We start from the raw sequence: 25418 nt of genomic DNA, 5'->3' as shown, positions 1-25418 counted from the left end.
TGTGTGTGTGTGTGTGTGTGTGTGTGTGTGTGTGTGGTGTGATTGATTAGCAGATGAGTCTTGAATGCGATAACATTACCAGCTGAATCCAGTATGATGATTGTTTGAGATGATGTAATGGGCTGAACCAATTATTCCCAAAGCTGCTGTCGTTTGATTCTGCTTATTAACCCATTGTAAACGTCAATTAACCTGTCGAGCTAACAACTACTGTCTGCTTTGAGTAATGCAAATCAATGCTGATTCACAAATGTGACATTTTTCTTTTTAAATATGCATGCATGAGTCACTTTTATGGCTGTTTGCACTAAAAATGGCTTCGTTTAAGTTGCTGAAAGTGTCTAGAAAAGGTTCAGTCATCATGTATTTTTTTTCCTCCTCTGCCGAACAACCTTCCGGAATCAGGGCTTCATTATACTTCCAGATTGCAGCTGTTGTCATGCTCAGAATCCAGCCAGGCGATTTGTTTCTGTGTGACGGTAACGTGTCATTGCTTATTCGTGCGTGAGCCCCGTGTGTCCCTCACAGACGCCCTCTGCTCCCGCTCACATTCAACACATCTCATGCTTCATCCCCACTAGTCAACATACCACCTCTGTCACAAGCTGTTATACTTCTCTAATGCGATGCAGTTCAGAGATTATTTGTTTTAGTATTATTTATAAACTATTATACCCTTTTTAATCTTTTGAATTAGCTTTTATAATTTCACTTTACGTTTTAATGTTAGGTTTAGAAATATGTTTTTATATTTTTATTTCAGTGTTTTAGTAATTTTTTGTGTAATGTTTGAATTAGCCGGTTTTCCGCATGATTCCGTTTTGACGTCACACTTATGGCGATTGGTAATGTATTTGTGTCGTACCAGCCTGAGTGAGTGTGTGAGAGAGACTCGTGCGGAAAACAAAACAAATGAGCACAACAGCCAATTTGAGTTGAATTACTGAAATAAATGAACTTTTCCACGACATTCTAATTTATTGAGATGCACCTGTATAATATATGATTTAGGTATGCAACATTGCACGGACAAAATGTTTCAACTCGATGGCAATGTGATTTTATACAATAGTAGTTCAATAAGCAAGTTAAAATTAAGTGACTTACAGTTTAGACAATATTGACTTTTTTTGCTCAATTTCGCTGATGAAAATAGTTCCAATCAAAGCCACAGCAGAACGGTTTTGTGTCTCCGAGCAACACAGCGGTGTTTTGTTACTGAATGAATCCACGTGTTTGAACGAATCAAGTGAGTCAATGATTCAGTAACCCATTCATAAAGACAGTAGTTACTTGACTCGTTTTTGAATGAATCAGCTGTTTGAACGAATCTGTTGAATGAAGGACTTAATGGCTCACTCATTCAACGGTCATAAAAAAATTAATGTTTTTATCAGGGTAAAATTGTTCTGGTAGTGATTCTATTGACATTGTTCTTTTGTGTTCTTTTCGTTATCAGTATAGCTGTGATTTGAACTTTCCTATTCTTCTTAAATTAGAAATATTATTAAAACTTAGTAGTTATAATAATTGTATATTATATAACTATTATAATAATAGTTACCGTCTTTGGCGTGAATGTTCCTTTAGTCATAGCGACCCAGTATGACACCTCCAGAAGTCTTTCAGTCGAGTGACGTGCTATGCATTAGCTGGGTATTTTATCTTTCTTTCCCTTCTGCTGCCGTCTGAGATGACATATGTTACTTTATGCTTGTGCACTGTCGCCCTCTTAAGCCCATTACCGCCGGAGAATAATAGGCCGTATTCTTCACCGCATCTGCTCATGCAAAACTTCCGACTAACAAGCCGCTCCATCACCTCCTCCAGGAGACACACACTCCTGTGCTTTTAATTGAGATTTACTGACAGTCCTGTGTGTCGCCGTCGGTTTGCACATCCCTAATCAGCACGTGGGCGATCGTGAGCTGGAAGAAATGAACTGTTGGATGGGTTTTCAGAGCCGGTGCTCGGGTTCAATGTTTTCTGAAGCATCTCAACGGGAGCCTCTCTTTCGGCCCATCTGCCTTCAAATGAGCCTCTTGCTCTTGCTCTTTTTTCCCCGAACTTCCTGTCATGCTTTTTAGGGCAAAAGAGCCAGAATACAGCCCTGCCATTACTGACACAACAACAGCCATCTACAGCAGTTACTATTAGCAACACCAACGCAGGGCCGCCTGTGCCAGACATGAGCGAATCGGTGTGTTTTTGTGCTGGCAGGGGTGGAAGTGCTCGACGGCGCTATCAGACTGTGTTGGTGATGTAATGTGCTGGTGATTGCAGGAGCAGGTGCAATCAACACATTATGAAGCACATTAGATTGCATGCGGTACTTAACATTAGTGTTTTTAAAATAACACCACACTAAAAGCAGTTGCACTTAATGGTGTGGTGGAGTTGAACAGTGTTACCGATGTATGCATCAAACACCAATAATGTAAATCCTGCAGTGGGCACTGTTAACATGATTTGCTCCAGCAAAATTGAATCAAAGTATGTTTGCAATAACAAAACAATTAATCTTTTATCATTTACATGAAAAAAATCATGCATTAAAAAACACAAATGTCTTCCTTCAGTATGATGTGTAAATGACTGGTTTGAATGTATTATATCACAATGCTGGAAGAAATTGTGATGAAATGTACTACTTTTCAAAGTTTAAGGTCAGTAAGATTTTTTTTTAAAGAAATTAATGCTTTTATTCAGCAAGAATTGATCAGAAGTGGCTGTAAAGACACAATCTTATAAAAGATTTCTATAATATATAAATACTGTTCTTTTGAACATTATATTCAAAAAAAAAAAAGTAATTCATGGCAGTTTCTACAAAAAATATTAAATAGCATAACTGTTTCCAATATTGATAATAATAAAAAAATTTCTTGAGCAGCAAATCAGCATATGATAATGATTTCTGAAGGATTATGTGACACTGAAGACTGGAGTAATGATGCTGAAAATTCAGCTTTGATCACAGCATTAAATTGCAGTTTAAAATATATTTGCATAAAAAACAGCTATTTTAAATTGTAAGTCTATTTTACATTATTACTGTTTTTACTGTATTTTTAGACAAATAAATGCAGCCTTGGTGAGCAGAAGAGTCTTCTTTCAAAAACATTTAAAACATTTTCCTGACACCAAAATGTTGAACAGTATTGTGCAAAACCTGCATAGACCAGCCTAAGCTGCTTTTGTAGTCTTAACTGGTTTTCTTAGTCTGGTTTAATGCAAGCTAAGCTGGTTTTTAGCTTGTCAGTCCAAAGTGCCCAAAACCTCTTTGAAATCCATCTTAGGCTGGTTTACAGAAGTTGCATTGAAAGAGTTTCTAGAGTTGATTTGAAAGAGTTCTAGCGCTAGTTAATGCTTTGGTGTGAAAGAAAATGAAACTGGAGCATCTTACAGCCTCAAAGCATGTTATAAGAAAACCGCACAATTGAGGTTGGTTCATTTGGACCATTATTATTATTTGCATATAGTACACATTGACTGGCTGACTGTTTAATTTGTAAAAATGGGTAGTTGCACGGTACATGTCCTAGTTAATGCCAGTTCCATATACATACCAATCTGTGCTCTGACCCCTCGTATACTCCCAGATTCGCCTTGGTTAACCCGCTTATGAAATGTACAATCACTTATTCTGGAATCAAACTTCTTGAAGGAATTACTCTCTGATTAAGTAACAAATGAGGGGATTTGCTCTTTCTTTCCATTTGCATAGTTGAAACGGCTTCACTAGATTCTCCATGGGCGGCCTATTTTGGCCCTTTTTCTTAATAAGATAAGCCTGTCCAGGATTTGGCGCGTTTTAGACATTTTTTTCCTAAAATGCACCCAAGCGTGTGATGTTTTTTAGATGTGAATGCCATGAATGTTTATTCTCTGCTGGTTGTTCTTCAGAGACTTTTAAATTAAGATTTTATCAACATTTGCAGCAGGCCGGTATCTCTTTCAAACAGTACGCCATTATGAACGCTTCACAATGAACGAGTACGGCCTCTGTTTCGAACGACATGTGCGGCATATTTATTCAGAATTAGTCATTTACTAATTGTGAGTTGGGCTTCGGCTTCCAGATCGGATGATGGCAGTAAGAGATTAATTCAGTCAGAGATGATTCATATGATTCATCTAAACTGAAATGCATCATTAGCTTTAAGAGTGGCAGCAGCGGCTCATTTCATTCATGCATTTATATACTCCTAGAAATGTCCTTTTAAATGGTGTTTGAAAACTTTTAAGATTTTTAGACACACAGCCTGTCTTGTTTAAAGTGATAGTTCACCCAAAAATGAAAATGTTTTCATCATTTACTCACCCTCATGTTGTTCCAAACCTGTATGAGTTTCTTTCTTCTGCTGAACATGAAAGAAGATATTTGGAAGAAAGCTGGTGACCAAACAGTTGACGTCAGCCATTGACTTACGTAGTGTTTTTTTCCATACTATGGAAGTCAATGACTATTGTATGCTGTTAGGTTACCGATAGTCTCTGAAATATAGAAGAAAAAACTCATGCAGTTTTAAAACAACTTGAAGGTGAGTAAATAATGTCAAAATTGTCTTTTTGTGTGAAAAGAGAAGTAAAATTGGTTGCGAAGACCCATTTCACATTGACTTCCATTTGTACTGAATAACACTCTTTTGACATTGAAAATGATTTAGAATATTTCTTGAAATGTCGTTTTTGGCATCTTCAAATCTTTGAGTATAATCAGCATTTCCCATGTATCTTTTATCTGGAAAACAACATGCATAGCCAAATAGTTTTTTAGTCACTATTTAGCCAATTATACAGCAAAGCATTGAATAACTAACTTGTGACATTGAAAATTATTTGGAATATTTCTAGAAATGTCATTTTAGCATCTCTACCAAATTTCTACCAAAGTTTTGATTAGAAAAATCACATACAGTCTTACCAACAGCCAAATAGCTTTTTTTTGCCATTCTTTGGCATAGTTGCATTCAAATCTGGCTCCATTATTAAATACCCACTTTTCAAAATTCAGTAAATTCCAATGGAAAAATTTATTTTCTTTTCTTGTTGAATATCTTGTTTCACTCTGTTGCACAATTTTACAGAAGTCAAATTGCTTGTGAAGACCTGTTTCATGTTGAATTCCATTTGTTATGAATAACTCACTTTTGCCATTGAAAATGAGTTCAGATATTCGTTTTGGCATCTATACCAAATTTTTTGTATAATCAGCATTTTCCATACAGCCAACCTTGACTTTGGCATTGAAAATTAATTTAAACATTTCACTTATCAGCCAAACAGAAAAACCTATTGGCCGATGCTAATAATCAAACGCGGATAATATCAGCTTCACCGATATATCTGTTGCCAGCTAATATTCAGCATTTCCTTGATTTTTGACTTTGACCAGCATACATGATAATTTAAATTACATCACCAGAAACTCTATTCCAGCTCAATCTTTCAGTCTTCAGCGTGTGCAGTTGAAGGAAATGTTCTTCTGGAAATCTCTGTGTTGATGGTGTGAAAGCAGAGAGGGTAACGGGAGGGCGCAAGGGCATGCCGGCCTTTCAGAAAGGCCAGAGAGCACGTGTGAATGGCAGATGCCCCGCCGGGAACAAATGCTTGATTGTTCATTTTCTCCCCAAGCTTTTGAATGCCCACAGGAACACTGAACATTATTTATTTCCAGAAGAACCTTTCAGAGAATGTGAAGCTAAATTTAGCCTCTGGGTCACGTCAATTATTGCCACCTTTTAGGTGGTTTGGGACCAGAGCATGTGAGCGAAGCGCTCCGCTACGTTTTCCGCTCTATGGACGTGCGCTCCGCTCAGTCGCTCTAACTGCCCGAGCAAGCGCTCCGTTAACATTCCACTCACGCTCACCGTAAACCAATTCCCGCTCAGATCCCGCTCCGACATAAAATTTCTCTAGTAGGCCTAATTGTTTACTGTTTGTAACGAAATTCTTGGATTATAGTCTAAAATTAAGCATGCTGATAAATAGCAATTATCATGTTTCGGAGCGAAATTCTAGCATTCTTCTTAATTTTATTAATTGTAATGTATTAATTAAAATGTATTAAATATATGAATCTAACCTTAGCAAACCTACCTAAAATGCAAAAACTGAAAAAGTGTATTTGATTTTCGTTAACTTTATTTCTGTGAAAATAGCTGCAGTTGTTGTGCAATAGAACATTCAAAACAGGCTCATTAAAACACAAACGCACACACACACACGAGATGAAATGTGTGTAGATCTTTACAAAATACACCTGGATTATAAAGCCTGTGAAAAGCACACACAAGATAAAATGCACTTAAAGAACGCTTGGATTATGAACTGACGTCAATGAAAGAAACACACTTTCTAGTGTCAAGTTAAAATAAACCATAACTGCGGGGAACTGTGGTCTATTTAAACGTCTCTTGATGCTTACTGGATTTTAGAATTTACTTTAAGAAACATTAGCTTGGACAAAGTGTCAGGCTTCAGCATTCGCTGTGCCCGAAAACACTCGCTCAGCGCTGGAAGAAGCACTGGGGATGCTGAAGATTTTGCGGGAGGGATCCAGCACTGGTTTTCCAAAATCCAAGTGGTGTAGGCTAATATCTTCTGTACTCTGTAGTTCTGTATTTAGGCCTATATACAGCTGTGTGTTAGCTTAGGTCTACAGTTTAACTGAGATTATTTAATAACTACGGAGCTCCGAATATAATTCAAATTAACAATTCGTTTCTACGACGTCAGCAGGTATTACTCTTTTTTTTTAAATGTCTTCTCCCTGCTCATTCTTAACTTACTTTACTTTACATTTATGTAGAAGGCTTGCAACTTCGTTGAACCAATATCTGAACTCCATAACTGCTCTACTATTCTCGATCTCTACAGATTCTCGATCTCAAATCACCAAACGGCATTCTGGGTTGAGCGAGCGGCGCTGAGCGTTTTGAGCGAGCGGAGCGGAATCTTCAGAAAGGCGCTCTGCGCTCTTAAGGAAATATTACCACTGCGCTCACATGCTCTGTTTGGGACCGTATGGACATTTAATGATCATAATGGCTGGATGGAAATAATCTCCATTTTACTAAATAAATGAGATAATGGTTGTGTTCAAAATGGAATCATAGCACACACTATTTACTGCATGTAGTTTAATGTATTCTTTATAACCTAGTATACTGTATAAATATATATTTAGCTCCGTTTGGGCCTCTAAATAAAAATGTGATGCTTTTTTTTTTCTTCCAAGTATGAGCTCCATATCCTCACTATATTATATGGTCATTATCGTTAACTAAAACAAACAAACAAAAAATCGTTACTTTAAATAAAATATACATGAACATAAAATAAAATATTCATATAGATAATTAACATATTGAATTATAATAATAATAATAATTATTATTATTATTAGTTTAGTTTATACCTAAGTACTAAAATTACTAAAACTAAATAAACTGAAAATTAAAAAACTATATGGACATATTTTAAAAAATTACACTGCAAAATTGCTACTTTTTTAAATTAAAATAAAAACAGGACATATAAAAATAACATCTAATTAAAATGATTAACAAAAATTACAATAGTATATCAATGTTACTTAAAATAACTCTGTATCATACTATATGAAAACAAAAAATCTTCATCTTGAAATATTACTAACAATATAATATTTTTTTATAATAATTGATCATGTTGATAATTTAGAGGACTTTTATCAAATATGATACAATAGGCTTTATAGCATTAAATGTGGCTGTTTTGTGTAAAAAATCTTGTGACTTTTGGCAAAAATTGAGTTAGGGTTATTTTTATTTGTGCTTAATTGTGGTTGCGGTTGGTTGTAGGAGTACCACATTCAGTATGCATACTGCAAAAAATGTTTAGTGTAGTAATGAGTCATTTTGAACACATCCAAATCAGATTTTTGTATTGCTCTGTTGTTGTTTTTTTGTCTTGGACATACAGTCTTAATAGAAACTTGTTTTTAAGTTGTTGCCCCTTAATTTGATTCTCAGTACATGCTACTTCCCTTTTAAAATCATTACCACTTCCTGTCATGATCGCTCTTTCTCTGTTTGCTCTCTCTCTGTTAGCCCGTGGCTTGTGCTTTGACAAATTGTGTTTACAACCAATTAGTGTGATTTGCAATGTGCTTGTTTGCCGTCAGTGTGCAGTGAGAGTGAAGGAACTGTGGAAAACACTTGTTGATTTTGTTTCCATTCCTGAATTTCCTCGAAAAACTCTGATTTCTTCCAAATCTGTACTAGTTCTTGATGCATTATATGTATACCTGTGTGCAACAGGGTTTTGAGTGAATATGTTATCCAGTGTTATCATTTACGGCAGTGTCTTTAATGTCAATGTGTTGTTTTCAGACTCTCAGGTGATTCGTAAAAATCTCTCTTTCATGAGCTCCACGTTCAGCGAATCATCACATAAGCAAATCTCTGGGAAAGCTCAAACAGGCACTTGTGATTTTCAGCAATTTTCCCAGTGCCGCCACAGGCTTTCACAATGACACAGCAGAAAATGAGCCATCAGCCGCTCTGTTCTCCATTACTGATATTACTGGTTTTACCCCATTAATCAAATGAAGTATACCCTGCAACCGTACAGTCTCTTTGAAGAGCACGAGTGCAAAACAAGCTCAGCATCACTGCGTTTTTATTCAAGCTGTTCAAAGCAGACGTTTCTGCTCCTCCCAGATGATTTGTTGAATCTTAAAGGCTTGTTCAGAAATAATCATGTGACATAATTAAATAGCATATGCCCACCCATCTGTACATATATTTATACATATTTTACGTACATTTTGCATATATATTTTATACGAACATGTATTTCTATACATAATCATGTGACATTAATTAGCATATGCTTGCACGTTTGTACATAATTTATATATACATTTAATTAAAATAAATTGTGTGTATGTGCACATGTCATATATCAGAATTTATTATTAATACTGCTATTTGGTTTATATATATATATATATACACACAGCAAAATCCCCAGAGTTAAATCAACTCTGCTCAGAGCACATATTGTCCCAATCTACAGAGTGTTAAAGTAACACTGAATAGGGCTGCAAGATAAATATCGCACGATATTTAATGCGCATCTCGTCAGTGTAGTAAATGCTGCTCCACGTGAAAGCACGCATGTGATGGAGATTTACCGCTGATTACAGAACCGGCTTTACTGACGAGATGCTCATTAAATATCGCATGTGATTTATTGTGCAGCCCTACCACTGAAGCAGAGTTACAACTGTTGAGGATTATGTGATACGTTTTCATGTCTAAAAGCCTGAGCAGTAGTTGTTCATCTTCAACATTGTTAACAGCGGGTTTTCTTTACTAATGCTCACTCATCAATTAATTAATTGCTTAATTATCCCATTAACTTTAACTCAGCTTCAGTGTTACTTTAACACTCTGTAGATTGGGACAATATGTACTCTGAGCAAAGTTGATTTAACTCTGGGGATTTTGCTGTGTGTATATATATATATATATAATATATATAGGTGTGTGTGTTCACAGACAGTGATGCAAACTAAATTATGACTTTTTGTTGTGCGAAACCATGTAGATCAGTGGAAAAATGTGTTATACAAGTGTAGAGTCTGTGTTTTTACCATGTGCATATGTGTTTTATGTACCGAAGTGGCAGCTGTATGTAGTTCACAAACCCATCTGTGCAGTATGTGTCTCCTGATGTCAAGAACATCCATCTATGTTGTGTTTAACACTCCTTAAAAAAGCCTTTCAGAGTGCGTCAAGTTGAGGAGATTCATGAAGACGTGTGCTGCCTTGACAGCTCCTCAATCATCTCTCGTTCTTGCCTTGGAGTGCATTTAAGGTTTATGGCGTCTTGCAGAAGTTTGGACGCTGCCGTGTCCACCTGTTCTCCAGCACATCTGCGGTCCCTGCAGGCCTGGCAGAGATAGAGCGCAGACGCAGCCCTTCGGTGATCCACCGATGTGACAGAAACAAGTCAAGTGTGACTTCCTCACCCAAACGCACCTCTGAGTGGCAGAGAGAGAGAGACGCTGGGCTATTTTTATGCCATCTGCTGACAGTCATGCATGCATGCATGAATCCGTCCCGCAGCGCTCTATACGTGACAATGTACCATGCCATGTACAGTACTCTCCTGATAGAGTGTGGAGAAGGGTTAACTACAGCTTGCTGTTAATATTTATATTTATGATATGTTCTCTATGTTTTGTTGTCGATTACACATTGTATGTAAGATTTGTATGGGAGCCTGTTGCTGCCACTGAAAAAAAATAATAATAAAAGGTAACTGCAACTTCTCACAATTCTGACTTTTTCTTTGCAATTATGAATTTACATCTTGCTATTCAGACTTTTTTTTTTCTCTGAAATTAATTATTAATTATAATAATTGCCGTCGGCTAAGAAGTCTGTGTTATTTGCATTGCTCTCTTCCTGCACTTAAGTGCGAACTGTATTTTCGATAGCCAATAGCCTATAGCAGAAGTCCATACTGCCAAATCTTCATATTTCCACAACAAGATCAACAGCAGTTTATCCGAGTTTATGATTTGCATTTCTGACTTTCTCCTCTTAGTTTATTTCTCACAATTCTGACATTTTTCATCGCAGTTGCAAGTTTACGTCTCGCAATTCTGACTCTTATTCTCAGAAATGCGTGATATAAACTCGAAATTGCAAAAATTAAAGAATTGCGAGACAAACTAAAAGGTTTACAGTATATCTTGCAATTCTAACTTCTTTCTCTTAATTGCTAGTTTATATCTTGCAATTGACTTTTTTTCTTTATCACAATTTTATTTCTTGCAATTCTGACTTTCTCGCAATTGCGAGTTTATATCTCGCAATTCTGACTTTTTTTAATTGAAATATAAACTTGCAACTGTGAGTTATAAAATCTAAAAACTGTATAATTTCTTACAACTTTATATTGCACAGTTCTGACTTCATAACTACTTGTTTTAAAGTCAGAATTGCAAGATATCTCACAATCTGACTTTATAACACACAATTGTGTTTATAGCATGCCATTCTGAGAAAAAGAGTTGTCAGAATTGTAAGATAAAAAATAGCAATTACCTTTTTATTTTTTTAATTAGTGACAGAAACAAGCTTCCATAGGTTTGAGAGCGTCAAGACCAATCCATTTCAGATTTAAACCGAATTAGTTGAAAGGTTTGATTCATTTTCACAAATCAGTTCTTTCGAACAGTTTTTAAGGTAGTCACTTTGGTTTTTGAAATAAGATGCTGCAGCAGAGGCAGAAGCCCACGCAGGCAAACCGAGCGACCGGACGGACGATGGATTGAAAAAGAGGTTGGTAAAGTGATTAGCATCCTTCCAGGGTGTTGCCTTGGCAACAATAAATTAACCAGTAAACAGCGCCGAAACCACAAGCACGGACGTTCCAAATGGTATCAGCATCCATAGTTTTGTCATCAGTCAATGGAGCCAGTCATATCGCTCTCGGCAGGTTTCAAATGAACAGACTTTGAGATGAGAAGCAGAAAAGGACACAGAAGTCCCATAGATCTCGTCTCAAGGTGAACGAGGGACAATCAATATGGCGATGTGAACCTTGGGCCGTTACTTATGTGAGCTTTAGGACAAACGCAGGGTTAAAAGCTTGCAGAAAGGAGATTAGATGAAGATTTTCAATCTTCAGCAGAGAGAGCATATAACAACATAAAGACACATAATCCTGCTTTAGGAAACACTATATGAGGTCATGCTAGACTACTAAAGCTAAAAATAAAGCAATCAAGCAAACCAACGGAAAAAAAAACTATTACTACTACTATGCTATATACTATTATGTTATTGTAAAATATAAATAAACTATATATATATATATATATATATATACGTTAGATTTATAATATTTGAATTATAATATATAATATTTATGTAATTATTTTTATATTTATATCATTTATGTAACATATATATATATATATATAAAATCATGGTGGTATTTGTACTTGTACTTTGTAATTGTCTTTATGCTGAATTGATTAGGAAAATCCTGTGATTTTCATGCTTTAATGCATGTGTGTGAGTGTTATGTGAAGTTCTTCTCAAGCTTGATCCGTTCGCCTCGAACCACGTCCTGACCAGCATGCCTCAGTCCGTCCACATGTTACCCAGCAGCCCTGTGACTCTCCATGTGAGCGAGAGGCCTTTATCTGCTGTGAACGGCCTCCTCTGTCCCTCTCACGGCTGCGTCTGCGTGTGACTGCCGCTGTAATTGTGTTTGAGACGTCGGCGCCTCATGGCAGAGAGGACCAGGGTGGAGAGGAGAGACGGGGAGAGGGTGGGCGTATGCTCTTGTGATCGGGGCGTATGACTGCTGAGAGCAGCAGCACTGACTGCATGTGTGGATCAGTGATAAACAGCAGGAGTAGAGAGAGAGAGAGAGAGAGAGACCGGCGGCCCCTGGAGACAGACAGAGAGACAGACATGTTGAAATTCTGCACCACCCCTCGCTCAAGGTGTGTAGCTGTGTGTGTGTGTGTGTGTGTGTGTGTGTGTGTGTGTTCGCTGCTGGGTAGATGTCATCTGCTGAGTTTTCATCTGGGTTACATCATGCTTGGCTCTGTCCTGTTGCGAAATCAGACTCAAACCAGTCTCTGATGGCGAGTGCTGGTTTTACATAGATTCTGACTGCTCAGAGCTGGTTTAGATGGTGGTGCTGAAGTCAACCTGGTAGACCATTATGGTCAAATGAGTTTAGATATATGTGTGTGTTTATAAATAATAACCTGTTTTTAATCAATTATTTTATTGTATATTTTATTTATTTAATTGTTTGTTTGTTTTAAAGAAATTAATACATAATTATTGGGGTGGGCGTTAAGTAATTATCATTATTAATTAACTTTTTAGTGTAATTTATTATTTTCACATTATTATCATTACATTATATATTTGTTATAAATTTATGCATATTTATTGGAATTATAAGTATTTATTTTAACAATTATAGTTATTTATATAATTCTCTTTCTCACTATAATTTATTTTGATATCTAAGATAACGTTTTTAATCATTTATTTTTATAATTGTATTGGTTGTTAATCAGGTAAGGAGTAATGCATCACCTATATTTATTTATTTGTTTATTTCACAAAAGTTAGAAATAAATTTATATATATATATATTTATATATATGTGTGTGTGTGTATACATGTAATTTATTTGTTCTTATTAAATTATATTAATATTTACATATTTTATAGATAATTTATTTTAATTTCAATCATTTTATTGTTTATTTCTGTTTTTAGTAAAAGGGTTAGTTTTTTGTTAAATCTTTTTTACTCACATTATGATTTTTGTTTGTTTGTTTGTTTATTTTACTTCTTGTTTTTAACTTAAGTACATAAACCAAAAATGCTCAGTGCTGTTGTAATATAGTAGCCAAATACACACATGACAACACCTCAGTTAAATTCTACATGTTTTACATATTTGTTGTGGCAGCTAGAAAATATCCTGCATGTGTCTACCAGTGTAGACTGCGCAATAAAACCGTGAATGCGACCGTGCCAAGGTTTTCTCCTCTCGGTTGGTGACTGTGTTCTATGTTCTCGTCTTGTTCAGATGGTCTGATGTTTAGCAGCAGGGCAGCACGTGAATCCCGTGGCTCATTCAATCATTTCAATCATCGAACAGCTCTTTATCGAGTGTCAAAGTGTGAACAGCAGTCTCACATGTCTCTAACTCCCACAATTTCTGTTTCTTTTCTCTCCTGCAGTCACAATGAGCGAAAGGTGACCTGCAAGCATCCCGTCACAGCCGTTCCTTCGCAAGACAACTGCATCTTTGTCGTCAACGAACAGTGAGTCATTTCTTTCTCTCTCTTCGTTTCCTGCAGCATTGAGTCAGAAACAGAGCGCTTTGTCTGAACTTGACACAGAAATCACATTCATACTGCCTAATGCACTGCACAGTCATTTTTGGGGTGGATTGAATGTTGTTTAATAGGGGGGTATAAAGAAATGAGATAATTAAAGTATTCATATTTCAGAGTAAGTCAAAAGATTGTTTTTTTGGGTCACTCGGCGCAAAAAACCTTTATTATTTTCTATTAGTCTGCTGATGGGTACATGAGTTGAGTGAATCTTACAAAAAATATGGTCAGAATATTATATAAATTAATTGTGTTAAAATGTGACCTGAAATGCTTTAATGTAAAAATCTAATTTCATTTGCAGTATGAAAACAATTGAATTATGAATTTTATTATTATGAAAATATATGTATATTTTTTTCAGTATAATTATAATTAATGTTTATTTAAATATTAAATAAAATCCTCTCTCTCTATGTAGTTTATTTTAACATCTAAAATAAATCAATTTTTCATAATTTATTTTTTAAATATATTTTTATTCCAGTTTTTTTATTATATTTTAAATAATTGATCATTTACTTTTTTATTTTATGAATTTTCTAATTTAAATATTTTCTTAAATGGGTGTTATGAGAAATCGGATATCACAGTAGGAACATTTTTAATTATCCGTACCATATTATTCAGATATGTAGTTTTATATAATTATATAAAATGTGATTATTTTATATATAATTATTAACTTAATTTTTGCACCTATTTGCACTGATGTGCAATATAATTTCTTTGATTTTTGATGAAGCAGATTTTGTTTGAATTTGCTTTGCTATTAGGATGAAACATTGTATTTGCAATATGCATAAATATACAAATATGTATGTATATTATATAAATGCATAATTTAGGTTTATGTATGGTGTATATATAGGTCATATTAACCCCAAAATCATATCTTTATATAAATGTTTTCTTGACATTTTTAATGAGATTCATCCGAAAGCATTACTATTCCCGTTCCGTCTGCTAACGGATAACGTGTTACTATTTATGTGCGCGTTTGAAAAGAGTGAGCCTCTAAATAGTCAACACACATTTTCACACAAAGCCACTAGCAATTAACAGGCCAGCAGTTAATGAAGAGCTGCATCCGGACCGCTGTTCAGCTGGACTGGAGTCATGACTTTATCCAGTTCTGCTCCTCTTCACAGCTCACCTCTCCTGTCCAACGCGAGCTGCTCTCCTGATAATTGCCCTCAAACCGCTGTCAAACACATCTCTAGTCTTTATCTCGCTCCCTTTCTCCTACGTCCTCTAGCAAAGTCAACAACTTCCCTCCATTCCTCTGCCGTTTATCCAGTCTCTGTTCACAGATAGTGAATAAACGTTGCTGCAGATAAACTTCAGATCCTTTCACTCTGAACAGATGATGGGAGAGACTGAACTCGTTTGGGAAAGAACCGTTTGTGCTGCAGATATTTGCATCTGATGAAGATGAGCGGGAGGAGGGTTTGTTCACTCTCGTGTTGTTTCAAACAAGGCTGGGTGATTTTTCCAATTCTATCGGTTAATTCGAATGTAATGTTTTGCCACGATTTAATTTTTTTATAAATTGAGGAATCGCCATTTTGAATACAAATATTGCCAAACGTTAGAATTAGACACTTTGGCAATAACGGTAAAAAACGTACGTGATTAACCACTTACTAGGGCTGTGTGATATTGAAAAAATGCGATACGCGATACCTTGTTAAAAAATACGATATTCGATATGCGATACGATATTGCTTAAAGTGTGAAAAATCTATTTAAATCATATTTTAAAATATTTAAAAATGAAAATTATGTAACCAATTTGTTTCACATTCTTTCTTGGAAAAGAAAGAATCACTACAACTTCTGAAAGTGACCAGCAGTGTTTTAGCAGTGCATAAAAAGTAATATCACAAATCAGAAAATGTCATTTTCACATCAATGTGAATGACAAAAAAATGAATGACACTAATTTGATATAATTGTGACTTTGCTTTCCATACACTTTAAGTACTTCTTCATAAACCACAGCAAAAACTATAGTCTGAGAACGTTGGATGTAGTTGTAGTTCATGCGTCTTTTCTGCAAAGATATATAACAAGTGATTTGTTTAACATTTGCATCATGTTGACAACTTCATGTGTGCTGCACTTAGAATAGAATTTTCTTTAACTAGAGGGTTAATAAAGAAAAAGTTACTTGAATCATGTTGTAGTTACATTTTCAAGTTGACTAGTTAAAAATCGTACAAAATTGAGAATCGGTCAAATGTTCTGAGAAAATCGAGATTTAATTTTTTTGCCATATCGCCCAGCCCTATTTCAAACCGTTTGACTTTGTTCCTTCTGTGGAAAAAAAAAAGATGTTTCCCATTACACTTTCAACCTCCAAAGATGAGATAAAATGACAAAAAAAAAGAATTATAAAAATCAACTGTGTGACTTGTGCAACATATTGTAGGTAGTATTGTTAACTAAATCTAAAACTTGTTAAAAATTATTAGAAATTAGAAATTATTAGAAATTAGAAGTTAGAAATTAGAAAAAATTTAACAAAAACTTCAATTAATCTTTGTTATAGCTGTTTTGTTAACATTAGTGACATATTCAGCAGCACGTACTGTATTTATAGGCTGCTGTCACTTTAAATCCGACTGCAAGGATCCAGTATAATAATACACATCCGATTTATTTCTCAGCTGTTTACATTCATTTAAAACATAACCGACTGCGTTTACGAGAATGATCGTCGAGACAGGTACTATTGACATAATTCTGTGTGTATGTGTCTGTTCAAACATAAGGAGGAGATGTGAAAGACGAATCAACTCGGTCTGAAACACTTAACTCTTTTTAACGTCAAGCAATTCTCTGCTATATGCATCGAACTAAAACTAAAACTAAAACTTTGACCTTTTGCAGCATTTTGATTTAAGTAGCCTATTATTAAAAAGATTCAAATATCGCAAGCCGTTGTGATATGCGTATCGCAATATTTACATTTGCGATATTTCGATATTTTCGATATATCGTGCAGCCCTACCGCTCACGTGTGACGCGCTCTGTGAAGGACCATAAGTAGAATATATCGCTTGGTGCCATTCACACAGAATGCACTTTTGTGTTGACAGAGATGCGACGCGGGCAGTGGAATAGGAAAAAATGCAAGAAGATGGGAGTTTAACATCTTTTAATAACTAGAGCACCGCATTTTATAAAACCGTTTCATTCATGAAACGCGAATGCAACAGTCAAACGTGTCCATGTTTACATAGAAAAAAAATGGAAAAGCAGCGCAAGCGAATAAAAAACCTGTAAAGAACTACTACTGTATGTCTGATATTTCATGTTTGCATCATGCTGACAGGCTGAAAGCTGCTGTTCATTGTTTTTACAGAACATTTATAGTTAATAATCGTGTTATACCTTCAGTCATTTTGAGTTTGAATTACGTTGACTTCTAAGATTTTTATAAAGCATTTTTCTCGTATTATTTCTGAACATATATGTATAAGACAAGTTTGTACAGGATGTAGTTGTAGTTCATGCGTCTTTTCTGCAAAGATATATAACAAGTGATTTGTTTAACATTTGCATCATGTTGACAACTTCATGTGTGCTGCACTTAGAATAGAATTTTCTTTAACTAGAGGGTTAATAAAGAAAAAGTTACTTGAATCATGTTGTAGTTACATTTTCAAGTTGACTAGTTAAAAATCGTACAAAATTGAGAATCGGTCAAATGTTCTGAGAAAATCGAGATTCGCCCAGCCCTATTTCAAACCGTTTGACTTTGTTCCTTCTGTGAAAAAAAAAAGATGTTTCCCATTACACTTTCAACCTCCAAAGATGAGATAAAATGACAAAAAAAAAGAATTATAAAAATCAACTGTGTGACTTGTGCGACATATTGTAGGTAGTATTGTTAACTAAATCTAAAACTTGTTAAAAATTATTAGAAATGTATATATATATATATATATATATATATATATATATATATAAATGTGTATGTATAAAGTTTGGTCATATGTATAGATATATAGATATAGATATATAGACATAATATGATATAAACCTAAAAAACTGTCAGAAGTTTTAATGTATATTTTCATATTTTTGTAAAATAAGCTCAAAAATCTAATCACAGTGGCATATAAAGCAAGTGACTAAAACTTTAAATAAAATAAAATAAGAAAATTGACGGTATAAAATTAAAAGCTCTTTTAATGTGTATATATTTATATTTTTATATTTTTTTGTAAAATAAACCCCAAAAACTAATAAAAATGACAAAAGCACATACAGTATGAAACAAACGCACAAATGATTAAAGATTCCTAAATGCATCTACTTTCGGAAGGCCAAATAAAGTGCTTTTGCTTTCGCCTAGAAACACACAACGTCTCCCTGACATGGCTGTTTCAACACTTTCTTTGTGTGCACATTTGGGCGGCATTATGCAAATATTTCCACATAGTGAGGTAGATATGTGGGGGCGTGTTAGAACGAGCTGTTTTAGGGGGGTGTGGCAGAGTCTTAACTTTGATAAAGAATATCTCTTTGGTTTTGAGACTTTAGTCTTTGCAACTTCAGGGATCTTATCTATGCACGATCAGCTTGTAACACTCCAAAGAGAAAGGAATACTTGAAATCGCATCGTATGACCCCTTTAAAGCTTGAAATACAATTAAGACGACAACTGAACATATAAAACTAAAAGTTAAATACTATAATAATGCTGATTGCAGGTCTTCTGAAGTGCTCAAGTCATAAACCCTGCTTTTATAATGCTGCTTTTATCTGTCTTCATTGATTTTCAGTGTTTGAAACGTTTTGTTATACATCTCATGTAGTTTTCTATTGAAGAACGACCATCATGCAGGTTTGAAACAACATGAGGGTGAGCGAACGATGACAGCACTTTCATTTTGGGTGAATTATTGATGTAATGAGCTGAATGTGAAGTGTTTTGAGAGCGGACTGAACTATAGCGTGGCAGATAATGAGAGAAGGCAGTGTCTAGTGTTTCATTTCTTCTGCTGCTGATGGCGGGTTTCAATTATCACCTCCATCCTGCTTTTCTGTGAAGTCGATGTTAATGAGATTTACACCTATTTTTACTCTGACGTGAGGAAGTCTCACTGTGAGGTCTGCATGCGTTTGTGAGACGATGACATGATGTTTGTGCAGGTCCCCATCTCCATTACTTCAAGATAACGCAGAGCTCAAGATTGCTTTGTTGCAGAGAATTAGAGAGAAAATGGTTGCTGTTTTTGCAGTTATGTGGCAAAAAAAAAAAGTAGAAAGTAAGAGATTGAGTTGTTTTGGGTATTTAAGGTATTTTAATTAAATGTGAAATTGAATTTTCGGACATTCAGCTCCTCGTCGTCAAGCCATAGATTCATGTTTCAGGCTGCATTGCGTTTTAAGGCCATTGATTCGATTTACATTTTTATATCATTTTATAAAACATTTTTTAGTTTAAATGAATAATTCACATTTTTATAATGTATTTTCATAAGATTGAAATTCTGGATTTAGTGTGACTACTAAAAAAGCTTTAAAAGCAGTAAAAAAAAAAGTGACATTTTAATTGGACTTTCACAAAAGAAAATAATTTAACAAGTTTAATAAGTTTTAAATAGTTTTAAAATGACAGTTTTAATTTGCACAAAATAATTTTTTTAATATGTATTTAAAAACATCCACATTATAAAAATGTCAATATGTTCAATAATATTTAATAATATTTACACACTTAATTTGAAAATTAATTGCAACTGTAATTGGATATTACAAAATGTTCCTAGTTTTTTTTTATTTTATATAAATATTTTTCACACAATATTTTGAAAAAGTTTAATTATTTTTTATCATAACAGTAAAACAATGTTTTTAATTTTTAGTTTTTTTATTTTTAGAATTGATTTTTATATTTTAGGACTGCAAGTCTAGGCTTAGGGGTAAAACTATTTAAACTAAACATAAAATGCCTTTGAGATTTAGTAAAAATAAATGATATTGTAGTAAAAAGTGACGTTGTAATTTGACTTTTATATAACAGAGAGAAAAAATAACTATTTTAATTAGTTTTATTAGCTTTATTGTCTGGAAATGAGTTCCTCATCACATTTTTACTTTGCACAAAATATTTTATCCAGATATCCAGATTATAAAATTTTCAAAATACACAAAAATTTATTACAATTTTATCAATAATTTCTTCTTTATTTTTCACGTCATTTTTATAGCATATTTTATTTCAGGAATTTAACAATAACATTTTTATAATGGTTTTTCATACTTTAAGATTGAAAGTGTGGGTTTTGTGGTAAAACAAAGGAGTTTAAACATAAAATGTATTTGAGAAGTAGTAAAAATAAATAGTTATAGTCAAATGTGACATTTTAATTGTACTTTCATATAACCAAAATATTATTAACTATTTTAATTTAAATATTTAAACATGTTGCACACTGTCTGTACATTATTTAATCTAATGTAAAAATTAAAATGTTCCTTAAAGTTGGAAATGGCATTTTTAAACCAGAGTTACCTGATATATTGATGTCCATAACTTATTTGTGGTAATTAAACACAATCATGTCAGAAACTCACTGTTGTAAAGAGCAGGTGGGAGATGCAATGCTAGCCTAATGGTAGCGCTAGAGCTTCACTTTGCTCTAAAGTTTTTAACTTCTGCTCATGTGATTGTACACAGCACTTGTTACGAGAGCCAGACGCAGTCACTTTCACTACACGGCGACACGTCTGCGGCGTTCGGCCTGAAGTGTCCTCGTTTCTCATCGTCACAGTGGAAGCTCATTAATTTGTGCAGTCATTTTTTTTCAGCCTCCTCATATTTCCTCATTCTGTGGCACTCTGTTGATGTATGAGGCCGGTGTGTGCCGTAAAAGCGCTCGCTGTGCCATATAAACTCTGACTAAAGTGTCAGACGCCCTTCATTAACCGTGCAGTTACTGTATATTTGGGTGTTTCTTCTTTCTACTTTTAGAAAATAAAATCTCCTACAGTACGCTTTTCACACTATCTAGGTTTTCACTATCACACTTTCTAAAATGTCCAAGTTTTAAAATGTTTAAAAATATATACATGTAATATTTAATAATATTTACACACTTAATTTGAAAATGAATTGCAACTGTAATTGGATATTACAAAATATTCCTAGTTTTTAATTTATAAATATTTTTCACGCAAGATTTTGAAATTGTTTAATTATTACACAATAAAAAAAATAAATAAAATGTGACAACTTAATTGGACATTGGTGTAGCAAAAATTATTTTTTCCCCAAAACATTTTTTTAAATAAAAATCAAGTTAAAAAAACACCCTTTATTCTATGCATGTATTAGCATTATGATTGCAGTATATCACAGCTAGTTTAGCGGAAAGTTGTTGTGCGACAGATTGAGTCGCCTTCAGCAACGTCACAACCTGCCAGAAGTCCAGCTGAGATGACTCAGACCCATGAGGCGGCGGCGGGGTTTAGGGGGAAACTTTGACTCAAAAACTACCAGCGTCAGTGTAATTAAACAGAAAATAATGTGAGCCGTATGTCAAACAGTGTTGTCATATATCCAGTATCTTGAGGCTAGTAATTTTGCTCTATAATAATTTCTTCCACAACACCTTCACTCCTTTCTCATATTATTTCTCTTATTTCTTCTCTAATGTTTCCCTGCTGGAAAATCCAAGTCATATCAGCCCAAGTTGGTCATCTAGCTTAACTAACCAGGTCAACCTTGATCCCACCAGCACGATGACCACCTAGAAACCATATGAAACCAGTGTCTAGAATCAGAAACTGGTTTTAGCTGGATTCTCCAGTAGGGTTGCCATTTATCTTCTTCATTTCATGGTTAACCCTAACCCTTCATTTCATGGTTTCAACTAAATAAAACCAGCGTCTTCCGTCAGAAGCTGGTTTTAGCTGGTTTTTCCTGTAGGTTAACCATTTATCTTCTTCATTTCATGGTTTCAGCCATAAAAAAACAGCGTTTACCATCAGAATCTAGTTTTAGCTGGATTTTCCAGTAGGTTTGCCATTAATCTTCTTTATTTAACAATTTTTAGTTAATGATGTGCTAGAAACCAGATAAAACCAGCATCTACCATGAGAAGATGGCAACCCTAGTGGAAAATCCAGCTGAAACCAGTTAAAACCAGCAACCCATAATCATCTTCATTTGATGGTTTCATCTAAAACATAAAACCAGCGTCTACCATCAGAAGCTGGTTTTAGATGGATTTTCCAGTAGGGTTGCCATTAATCATCTTTATTTGATGATTTCAACCCCTGCATACCATAAAAAGCTGGTTTTAGCTGGATTTTCCAGTAGGATTGCCAATAATCTTCTTCATTTCATGGTTTCAATTAAATAAAACCAGCGTCTACCATCAAATGTTGGATTTAGCTGGTTTTTCCTGTAGGTTTGCCATGTATCTTCTTCTTTTCTTGGTTTCAGCCATATAAAACCAGCGTACCATCAAAATCTGGTTTTAGCTGGATTTTCCAGTAGGGTTGCCATTAATGTTGTTTATTTGACCATTTCAGTTAATGACCACCTAGAAACCAGATAAAACCAGCATCTACCATAAGAAGATTGCAACCCAACTGGAAAATCCAGTTAAAACCATCAACTCTTAATCATCTTCATTTGATGGTTTCAATTAATCACCACCTAAGACCATATAAAACCAGCGTCTACCATCAGATGCTAGTTTTTGCTGGATTTTCCAGTAGGTTTGCCATTAATCTTCTTCTTTTGACAGTTGCATTGTTGAAAGCGTGTCATAACTATAATTTGAGTTCTCAAAACCCCAAATGACAATGTATTCAGTTCATTTTCTTTCTGTTTTCTAGACTGAATTGTGGGAAACTTGTCCATCCTGTTTTAAACAGGTAATGCTTTGCAGGGATCTCTTCTCTCATCCGCTTCTTTTGAACCGCAGAGCCTCCATTCATCTCTGGTTGTTTTGCCTTTCTGTCTCATTAATTCTGCTCAAACACTAACCCAAGGCACTGTTTGAACTGGATTGCCTGATATCCTGCTATGCATCACTAATGTGGAGATATGCAAGATTTATGTGTGCCGTCCGATTTGTCTTACCCACGTTGAATATGAAACATGAATCTGCTCATGTTGAAGTCGCTCTCAGTCAGGAAATGAATTATGTTGTCCTCGGCCACTTCGGCAGGGGTCCCGTAATCCCACGCATCACGACGAGATGGAGCACTTGGGGCTCGACGTACACGCGCCTCTGGTGGCCCCCGTCAGATCTAGAGCGATGCCATTCTGCTTGTTTCTGCCATTACGTGACAGGCCTTTGACTCTTTAACACTAAGTTTGAAGCTTTTTATGGCTGCCATCAAAACAAATCACGCCATTGGAAATGTCCCTGAAAGTAACGCACGTTAAAGCACTTAACTGGGACAAAAATGTTGTTCTGAAAGCAAGCAAGACGGGGAAAGTTCAGCTGCTTCCTGAACGTGTCCTAGAGGCCTGCTGTCCTCATTCTGGCATTGTTTTTCAGGGCCAAGATACCCAAAAAGACCTGCTGCAAATGAAAATGATGAGTTGAAGGGCGTGAGGGACAAATAGTGGCAGAGAGTTTTAAAGCCTTGCATGACTCGCGCATTTTAGCCAATGACCTCCAGTCGAGCCGGTGCCCAACCAACCCACAAACCCATCTGAACATCCCCTCCATCAATTATCTCTGGATTCGGCGCGCTTTAGCTGCTCCACATGGGGCTAATTTCACACTCGCTGCCACTCTTCCTCTAAAGATGCCGTCAGATGTCAGCTGAATGATGGCTGCCGGTGTGGCTACCGAGCACACGCTAAAGCTCATTATTTGAGAAGAGATTAATTAATGAACGCTCATAGCCGTGTTGAATGCTGAATTTAATTTGAGATCAGTGGCCTGGAAGGTCGTACTTGGATCTGTGTGCAACCCTGACCCGGCTTTCCTCCCTGTCCTTCCTTGAATACCTCTGGGATGGACTGTTGTGTAATGTTTTGTATTTTTCGTGGCCGCTTCTTTTGAACCGCAGAGCCTCCATTCATCTCTGGTTGTTTTGCCTTTCTGTCTCATTAATTCTGCTCAAACACTAACCCAAGGCACTGTTTGAACTGGATTGCCTGATATCCTGCTATGCATCACTAATGTGGAGATATGCAAGATTTATGTGTGCCGTCCGATTTGTCTTACCCACGTTGAATATGAAACATGAATCTGCTCATGTTGAAGTCGCTCTCAGTCAGGAAATGAATTATGTTGTCCTCGGCCACTTCGGCAGGGGTCCCGTAATCCCACGCATCACGACGAGATGGAGCACTTGGGGCTCGACGTACACGCGCCTCTGGTGGCCCCCGTCAGATCTAGAGCGATGCCATTCTGCTTGTTTCTGCCATTACGTGACAGGCCTTTGACTCTTTAACACTAAGTTTGAAGCTTTTTATGGCTGCCATCAAAACAAATCACGCCATTGGAAATGTCCCTGAAAGTAACGCACGTTAAAGCACTTAACTGGGACAAAAATGTTGTTCTGAAAGCAAGCAAGACGGGGAAAGTTCAGCTGCTTCCTGAACGTGTCCTAGAGGCCTGCTGTCCTCATTCTGGCATTGTTTTTCAGGGCCAAGATACCCAAAAAGACCTGCTGCAAATGAAAATGATGAGTTGAAGGGCGTGAGGGACAAATAGTGGCAGAGAGTTTTAAAGCCTTGCATGACTCGCGCGTTTTAGCCAATGACCTCCAGTCGAGCCGGTGCCCAACCAACCCACAAACCCATCTGAACATCCCCTCCATCAATTATCTCTGGATTCGGCGCGCTTTAGCTGCTCCACATGGGGCTAATTTCACACTCGCTGCCACTCTTCCTCTAAAGATGCCGTCAGATGTCAGCTGAATGATGGCTGCCGGTGTGGCTACCGAGCACACGCTAAAGCTCATTATTTGAGAAGAGATTAATTAATGAACGCTCATAGCCGTGTTGAATGCTGAATTTAATTTGAGATCAGTGGCCTGGAAGGTCGTACTTGGATCTGTGTGCAACCCTGACCCGGCTTTCCTCCCTGTCCTTCCTTGAATACCTCTGGGATGGACTGTTGTGTAATGTTTTGTATTTTTCGTGGTGCTGGTGTGTGCATGACTGCTGACTGTTTTGACCATCTCATAAAGTGTCTCTTTGTGCTTGTTTCCAATGCAAAATCAAATGCTTGTGTCCAACGGCGAGCACACATGCAAACGATGTTTGCTAAAGAAGTAGTTCAGCCAAAATGTCTTCATTTACTCCCCTTCGTGTTGTTCCAAACCTGTATGACTTTCTTTTTTTAATGCAATTATAATAAGCTTCAAAAAGCACCCGAAAGCACCATAAAAGTAGTCCAGACAACCCGCGCATGTCATTTAAAGTCTTCTCACGTTCTATCAAAGATATGGGTGAAAAAAAATTAATTTATTGGTCTCTTCT

General features: G+C 35.8%; 1 protein-coding gene across 1 annotated transcript in view; it reads left to right on the top strand.

Annotated features, from left to right (window-relative positions):
• LOC107584023 (pleckstrin homology domain-containing family A member 5-like) overlaps positions 1-25418 on the top strand; it is a 164891-nt gene that overhangs the window by 94762 nt on the left and 44711 nt on the right. The window contains exon 4 of the mRNA XM_016270428.1: positions 13787-13870. Within this exon, the coding sequence (XP_016125914.1) occupies positions 13787-13870 (84 nt within the window). The remainder of the gene's footprint in view (positions 1-13786; positions 13871-25418) is intronic.

The sequence above is a fragment of the Sinocyclocheilus grahami genome, unplaced genomic scaffold, assembly GCF_001515645.1.
Source record: "Sinocyclocheilus grahami isolate Dianchi unplaced genomic scaffold, SAMN03320097.WGS_v1.1 scaffold56.1, whole genome shotgun sequence".
NCBI lineage: Eukaryota > Metazoa > Chordata > Actinopteri > Cypriniformes > Cyprinidae > Sinocyclocheilus > Sinocyclocheilus grahami.
The sequence above is the reverse complement of the archived record's forward strand: the minus strand, read 5'-3'. Positions and strand labels throughout refer to the sequence as shown.